Source organism: Cheilinus undulatus, linkage group 2 (genome assembly GCF_018320785.1).
Source record: "Cheilinus undulatus linkage group 2, ASM1832078v1, whole genome shotgun sequence".
NCBI lineage: Eukaryota > Metazoa > Chordata > Actinopteri > Labriformes > Labridae > Cheilinus > Cheilinus undulatus.
Genome location: NC_054866.1, coordinates 41,354,465 through 41,362,582, shown reverse-complemented (window position 1 = coordinate 41,362,582; position 8,118 = coordinate 41,354,465). Strand labels below are relative to the sequence as shown.

General features: G+C 37.8%; 1 protein-coding gene across 1 annotated transcript in view; it reads right to left on the bottom strand.

Moving 5' to 3' along the window:
- Positions 1 to 3,304: 3,304 nt before the first annotated feature.
- The window catches only part of nbeab (neurobeachin b), a 333,968-nt gene continuing 329,154 nt past the window's right edge, over positions 3,305 to 8,118 (bottom strand). The window contains exons 55-58 of the mRNA XM_041798435.1: positions 7,971 to 8,072; positions 6,575 to 6,771; positions 5,962 to 6,113; positions 3,305 to 4,356 (exon numbers count right to left, since the gene is read on the bottom strand). Coding sequence (XP_041654369.1) covers positions 4,266 to 4,356; positions 5,962 to 6,113; positions 6,575 to 6,771; positions 7,971 to 8,072 — 542 coding nt within the window. The 3' untranslated portion in view covers positions 3,305 to 4,265. The remainder of the gene's footprint in view (positions 4,357 to 5,961; positions 6,114 to 6,574; positions 6,772 to 7,970; positions 8,073 to 8,118) is intronic.

Below are 8,118 nucleotides of genomic sequence, written 5' to 3'. Positions count from 1 at the left end.
AGGAGTATGCACATGTGCATCTAAAAAAATTAATGTTATGTAAAAGTTTATTACCCACGCCGATGAAATCGGCAGGGGGTTATGTAAAGGGTTCCGTATATTTGTTTCTTTGTTTGTATGTGTACAAGATAACTCGAGAACAGAAAGTCCGATCTTCACCAAACTTTCAGGGACTATTGGGATAGTGACAGGGAAGAATCAAGTAGATTTTGGTGATGATCCGCACACCCATTTGGTTTTTCTCGGACCTCGAATTTTGAACGCCACAGTAATCAATGGGAGCGTGAGTTCCTCGGTGGCGCTGCTTAGGCGTTGGTCTGCTGCCTCAGACGGCCATTCTAGTTTTTCCCATGATTTACTTCAAAAATTAAACTCCATAAATTTAAGATAATCTCATACAAAGTGAAATATTTAAAGACTTTTAAAAAAATCTTTATTACAGTCTACAGCTCAGAAAAATAAAAAAATACTATATCAAAATATTAAAACACTGAGGAAAAGTCCAATTTGCAGAGGTTTCCTGAGCCTTCATTTTCTCACTTTGGTTCGGTACACACAACCACAATCACAGGAAAGACTGCTGACTTGACTCTTGTCCAGAAGACAATCACTGTCACCCACAGAAGGTCACTGCTGAAAGGGCAGGCTGTTTTCAGAGGTTGTATCAAAACAGGTTCATGGAAAATTGACTGGAAGGGAAAAGTGTGGTAAGAAAATGTGCACAAGCAACAGGGATGAGCTCAGCCTTCAGAGGTTTGTCAAACAAAGCAGATTCAAGAATTTATGGGGAGTTTCACAAGGAGTGGACGGAGGCTAGAGTCAGTGGATCTAGAGCCACCACACAGTTGGGTCCAGAAAATGGGCTACAACTGTCATGCTCTTAGTGTTAAGCATCTCCTGAACCACAGACATTATCAGCAACTCACGTGGGCTAAGAAGAAAAAGAACCGGACTGTTGCTCAGTGGTCCAAAGTTTGTGCCTTTAGTAAATTTTGCTTTAATTTAGAAATCAAGGTCCCAGAGGAATATCAGAGAGGCACAATCCAAGCTGCTTTCAAGTCCAGTGTTTTCAGTTTTCATTGTCTCTGAAGGTTTGAGGTGCCATGTCATCTGCTGCTGTTGGTCCACTGTCCTTTTATCAAGTCTAGAGTCAATGATGTCAGCAATCCAGGAGATTTTAGAACCCTCCATACTTCCATCTGCTGAGAAGCTGTACAGTGATACTGATTTCTTTTTCCAGCAGGGCTTTGCATCTATCCACAGTGAAGCTAAAACTACCAGAAACTGGTTTGCTGACAATGATGTTACTGTTTGATTAGCCAGCCAACTGGTCTGACATGAACCTCATTGAGGATCTCTGGGGAAATGTCGAGAGGAAGATGAGAGACACCAGACTCAACAATACAGATGAGATGAAGGCTGCTATCGGAGCAACCTGGGTTTTTAACACCCTAGCAGGACACCAGACTTATTGACTCAATGTCACATAGATGCAGTATTTTGCACAAAATTAGCTCAAACCAATTGCTGAGTGCATAAATGAGCATAATTTTCCAGAAGGTTGACATTTCTGTATTATGAATCCTTTTTTGGACTGATGTTTAGTGATATTTTAATATTTTGAGAGAGTGGATTTTTCTGAGCTGTAAGCTGTTATCCTCAAGATTAAAACAAAAAAAAGGCTTCAAATATTTTACTTAGTAACGTAGAATCTAGAGCAGTGGTTCTCAACTGTTTGGGTATCAGGACCCACTGCTACCTTCCGCTACCTCCTTGTAACAAATAGTGACCCAAATTTTAAAAAACATTCAACCCTAACCCTAAAAGGAACAAAACATGACTCAACAAAGACAAAGGTAAAACTTAGCCTACATGTTTGAAAAGAGAGTCATTATAGGAAGGACGCAAGCAAGCATGCAAACATTTTATTTAACCTTTTTTTTTTTTTTTTCCTGAGACAGGATGAGAAGCTGATTATTATTTTTAGGAAATTCGTCAATATCTTGGGGAAAAAACATTTTTTATACAGGAGAAAGAACGTAAGTTGAAACCTTAGTTGAAGACCAACATTCACTTGTCATTACCAGAAAACCCAGTTAAGACTTTTTGCCTCATTTTTTTTCTTGGCACACATTTGCGACCCATTTATGGATCAAGACCCTCCAGTTTAGAACCACTGATCTAGAGTATATGGGTTGTACATTTTAAATCATAGAGTGTCATGAAAAAGTTCTTTTTTCCTAGTATTTTGAGATGCACCTGTATTTGCACCCTACAGTAGACCCACTGCATCTGCAATAACGTATGAAGCCAGCAGGTGGCAGTATACTCAAAGAAAAGCCTACAATTTCTTAACTCAGTCATTTTATAGTCTGAATTAACTGAGCTTTGGTTGTAAATATTTTATTAAGGGATTGCATTAATACATGCATGAACGTTTTGGAGGCACTTTACAAACTAATAAGTAAAATCTCAGCAAGAAATCTCTGACACTTGTTTATTTTTCAGTTTTATAAAAAAAAATAATGAAAGTAGCTGATTTTACAGTTATGATTTTTTTTTTCTAATCACATTAGCTTAAGACATTATTCTCCAAAAACATATGCAAAAGAAAAAATGCGATACAACCTAAAAATATAATAACATATCTTAAAACATACATACATTAAGAACCTAATATTTTTCTTTTACAACAAATTAAAATTCACAAGAATGGAAATATTTCATAGTTAATCAAAGCAAACCCAACACCTTCAGTAGCTTTTAGCATGCAAGACTTTAGCTTTGGGTGGGGTGGTGTCTTTTAGCACCACAGGAAAAATGAGACTGTTTATTCAAAGTCTATTTGCATATTTCTGTTCATTTCCGTTCACAGCAACAGATCTCTCACAAAAATTAAAATAAGACACGATAGCTTTTATATCACCCAAAATAAACCAGTCATTTTTGTTTGACTCTACTACTCATCATGACGTAATTTTTATCACACAGTTGTTCATTGTAAATATGAAGTTCAGGTCACAGCGACAAACATCTCTTGAAGAATTAAAATGAGACACAAGCTGGAAAACTTTCAATCTGAGACACAAGCTGGAAAACTTTCAATCTGAGACACAAGCTGGAAAACTTTCAATCGACCTTCACAGCAACTAAGTTTTAATATTGCTTACCAGTGCATGGCAATCAAGCATGAACTGGTGTTATTTAATTCACAGATCCTAAATGGGTTAGCAAACATTTTGTGCAAAAACAGGCAAAGTAATAATAATTAAGATGTTGAAGTAATAATGTTTGCTCAGCCAACAGTTGTAAAAAATCATTTTGTCTCACAAAATGTCCTTCAGCTTCATCACAAACATCTCAAAAGAAATGCTCTCCAACAAATCTGGTATTTGTGCCTCTGGATACATTTTTGGAAGAAACTAAAAAATAAGGATCACTGGTCCAAAATGTCCCATTTGAACAGTTTAAAGATATCACAGTGAGATTTTTTAATTCTTTACAAATTATTCAACAAAATAGTCCTGCATTAAATAATATGGAAATACAACTATCCTTTTGTTGACATCATGATTAAGAATAAAGATTTCATAAAGGACTAATCTCACACTGAATTAGACATTTCTTCCATCAAGACAAACACAACAAAGTAACAAACATTTTGTCTTTTCACACATAAATACATTTGACTACTATTCATAACAATGAGAACTTAACGGCCACAAATGTATTGCTAACCAACTAATACATGAAGTGCAACAAAGATGTTTCCAACATTTATACATGGCTTTCAGAATGAAAATACTGCTAACATGGTGGCTAATCTAAAAGCGTTTCAAACATTTCTGAGCCTTTACATGAAGATTTACTTTACACTCTTAATATTTACAATTACTTTTTTCCTAGAAAAGTGTTTCAAGTGAGATATGTGTCTGCCATACAAATGTAGAAATTTTCATCATCCAGAATCATTTTGATTTGACTTTTCACAGTTTGAAACAGGAACTTTGACACACTAAGTTTTATTTCAGTAACTTAAGTTGATCTCAGTCTCTTCTTGCATCAGCTGGTGTTAAGGTAAGACATGACAACTGACAGAAAAAGTATCCAGATTGTTCAGCAAGTTCTCCAGATGAACACATTGGCACACTTTCTTTGTTAGCATCCGAATGCTGCCTTCGGCCCAATTCATCTCTATCATGCTCTGTGACGATCTTCTGCTGCTGTAGTTTCCTTTTGCATGGCACACTGTGACTCTTCTCTCTCTAGTACCTGTTTTGATGCTCGTAGTGCCACCGGTTAAAGTCGATGTTAAAAGCCACAATACTGCCAGACACCATGCCAGTGATTAAAGTCCTGAAGGGACAGAAAATGACACCAGAGTCACCAAATTATAATGCCATTTAACAGATATCAAAATGAGTAAAAACAGAAAACCACAGTTACTCAAAAACTGTATATTTAATTTTAATGATTTCTTGTCTTCATATTTTAAAGGTGCTTTTTTATGAGCTAGAATGCATTTTAAAATGTGCGCATTGTTCATGAACATTTACATGAATATGCACAGTTTGTAAAAATGTCCACAGCAGTGAATGAAACAAGCTTAGAGGGTCATCAGGGGCTGTAACAGTAATTCATGGGTTCCTCTTATTAAGTGAAGTAGAGCACTGAGTCCCAGTGTCTCTTTGTGACCCCTTTGCTCCTCTGTCCACGGCTGGCTGGTATGTAGGAAAAGCAGCTGATTTCACAGGGTCGTCTTATACTGCTACACCCCAGGGGCTTAAATACTGAAGTACAATGAACAGAGCTGCAGCAGAATGCCCCTCTGTGAATGAAGTTGAAGAGCTGCTACCTAATGTCAACTTACTGAGGAACGCTGCAGCTGAATCAAGGGATTCTTAAAAAAGTTAATGATTTGTTAAGAGGTATTGGAATATAAGTTCAAACTTAGTTTTAGCTTTTGTGATTACTTCAGTAAAGTGCACATTAAATTGGCTGAATATCAGTTAACAAATTTCCTCCTCTATCTGACCTGAGCAGGTTCTGCACTCAGTCATGGCGGTGCTGAGTAAATGTGCTTAAGAACAATGTTTCTTTCTTTGGTGCTCAGGGGGATCTGGCCTTGGGCAGTGAAGTGCAGCCTGAATGATCAGACTCTCTAACCTCTTTTGACTGCCAGGGTCACATGATGACGTCAGGCTTATCGCCCCAGAGCGAACAATATTCTTCAGCACCATCGGCACACATTAAACGATGCCTAACGAATCATAATGAAATCAAACATGGAAGACAAGACATGCCGCTGATCTGCCAATTGATCTTAAAATGTGTTCACACTTTTATCTATCCAAAATAAATGAATTTAAAAAAGATACCCAAGAATTGTTTGTCTCTATGGCAACTGTAGATTCTATTTAAAGGAAGAGGGTGGTGGAGGATATACTAACTAAAATGCACTGTGACAACCATGCAACACAGGAAACACAAGGCTTTTTACCACAGCATAAATGCAGAGGACAGTACTGAGGACGGGAACATTTATACTCGCATGCAACATATAAAGTGACTCAAGCAGCCCATGCATGCGCACAGATAATGTAAGCACATAAATACAAACCCACAGAGGGATCTTTTTTAAAGCCAAGAGAAGAGCGAGCATTGTACACTGTGCAGTGTACACTCACAAATACTAAAATTTACAAATAACTTGGGTGTGACTGTCTTATTTTATGTCAGGTTCTGACAAAATAATCTCTCCATTTTTACACCTGTTTCTGCTTGGTAATTGATATAAATCAGTTAGAGGAAATAACACAGGAGTAATGTCTTTTTGCTGGATTCATTTCATCAGTAGTGGTATTAGTTTACCTGAGAATTTAAAATATGAGATAGTTCATTAAGATGGGTTTAGTAAGAGTCATCACTTCCAACACTGAAAGAAAAACTGCCTGGTCTGACCTTTGATCATGTGACAAGTCCATGGCTCTGACACCAGCGTCACAACCAGGGTAGATGTAGAGCTTTTTGAAGTCGCAGGCTTGCCACACCTCCACCACACCGTTATTCCCACCTGTGACCAAGTTGTGTCCATCACTGCTCAGGAGAATAGCCTACAGTGGAAAAAAGAAAATGTAATTTTAAGGTAGTTTTAAGGTAAAGTTATCTAGCTGAGGCTTGCAATCAAGAGGCTTGTTTACAAATCAACATCTGTTATAGCAGATACAGAAATGGAAGGACATGCAGCAGCACAGCACCCTTTGTTTTCTCAAATAAAAAGTGTATTGTTGTACTAATATAAGCATAATTTTCTACGATTACATTACACCTCAAAAAGCAACTCACAGAGACAGTTACTTGTCTGTAAAAGAAATTCTGGACTGTTCACAGTGATCCATGTCATGTAAAGTACTTCTACTTACCTGGAAAAGCACTGGATCAACGATGTTCTAGCAAAATGTATCAGTATTAAAATCATAGCTTAAAGACACAGGATTTTAGCTGCTGAAGGTACTGATAAACACATTCAGTATCATGACTTGTGATGTACACTTTTGTCATAAAGTTATCTTACCCTGGTGGAGTCGTTGATCTCCATCTGTGCCAGCAGTTTTCCATTAATGCTAAAGTTGCAGAAGCGGCCCCTCTCATAGTAGATGATGCAATGACCCTCACTGGACACTGTGATTAGCCGTGGGTGCTGAAAGTGGTCCGGTCCTTCCAGAGCTCGCAGCAGGTCTCCTGTGATGGTGTGGACCAGACATGGACCCTCTGCAAAAACCATAAAAACATATACAGTTCAGAAACACTTGATTATTCCTGACTATATCATTCTGACATTTATACCTGGCATGCTCACAGACTGATGCTTTGTCTTGCTGTTCTCTTTTGTAAGTTCTTACAGCTACAGGTTTAGCATCTATTGAGATGATTGCCTCTCTGTGAGAGTCTGAAATTGTCTGATGCCTGAGTATTATGGATACAAAAACAGTGCCTATTACTTGGATGTTTTTCCCCTTTTGTCGATCTTAGAAATCAATCATGGTCATATAATTTGGCTTTTATGACAAAAAACACTCTTTAACATCAAAGTGAAAACAGATTTCTACAAAGTAATATCAATTAAATAAAAATATGTAATGTAGAATAAGTGACTGTATAAATATTTACCCCCTTTTAAAAGTGACTGACCTAATTCAACAGAGGTCCAGCTAATTGTTGTTAGTAGTCTCACAATTAGTGGAGAGGGGTTTTACCTGAGTGCAGTCAAGTGATTGTTGTAAAAAGACACCTGAGTCTGGAAGGTCCATTCACTGGTTAATCAGTATTCCTGGCTACCATTACACCATGAAGACAAAAGAACACTCCAAGTAACTCAGAAAAAGGTTACTGAAAAGTATCCCCCAAAATTTTACCGGAGTAATTCAAATATTATGCCACTTTTGAAGAAAAGTCATATTAAATCTTGACCAGAGCTCCCCAAAAGGTGTGAAGCATGGTGGTGGAAGCATCATGCCGTGGGGATGCTTCTCAGCAGGCTGCCCTGGAAGGCTTGTAAAAGTTGAGGGTAAATAAATGTGGGATATATGAAAATCCTGGAGGAAAATCTTATTCGGTCTGCAAGAGAGCTACGGCTTAGGATTTATTTTCCAGCAGGACAATGACTCAAATGATTGATTGTGATTGCAGCCAAAAGGTGCATCTACTAAATACTGACTTGAAGGGAGCACATTTTGATGCAGTCAGTTATCTTACATTGCATATTTTTATTTAATTGACACAACTTTGTAGAAATCTGTTTTCACTTTGAGATCAAAGAGGGGTTTTTTTTGGTCAAAAACCCAAATTATATTGACCATGATTGATTTATAATAAAAAGGTGGGGATTACTTTTACTAGGCACTGTATACAAGCCTAAAGCAATACAGTCTTTACTTCCTCATCCTTGTTGATAATGGAGACGGACTGACCTTTGGCTCCGCTGATGACCAGGCCCAACTCCGCACAGACGGACACACACACAACTTCCTGGTCATGACCCGTCAGAACTGCTCGAGGAGCAGGGTAGTCACCTGAAGGACAGCAGAGACACAGTGTCATTAAACAAAAGACTAAATT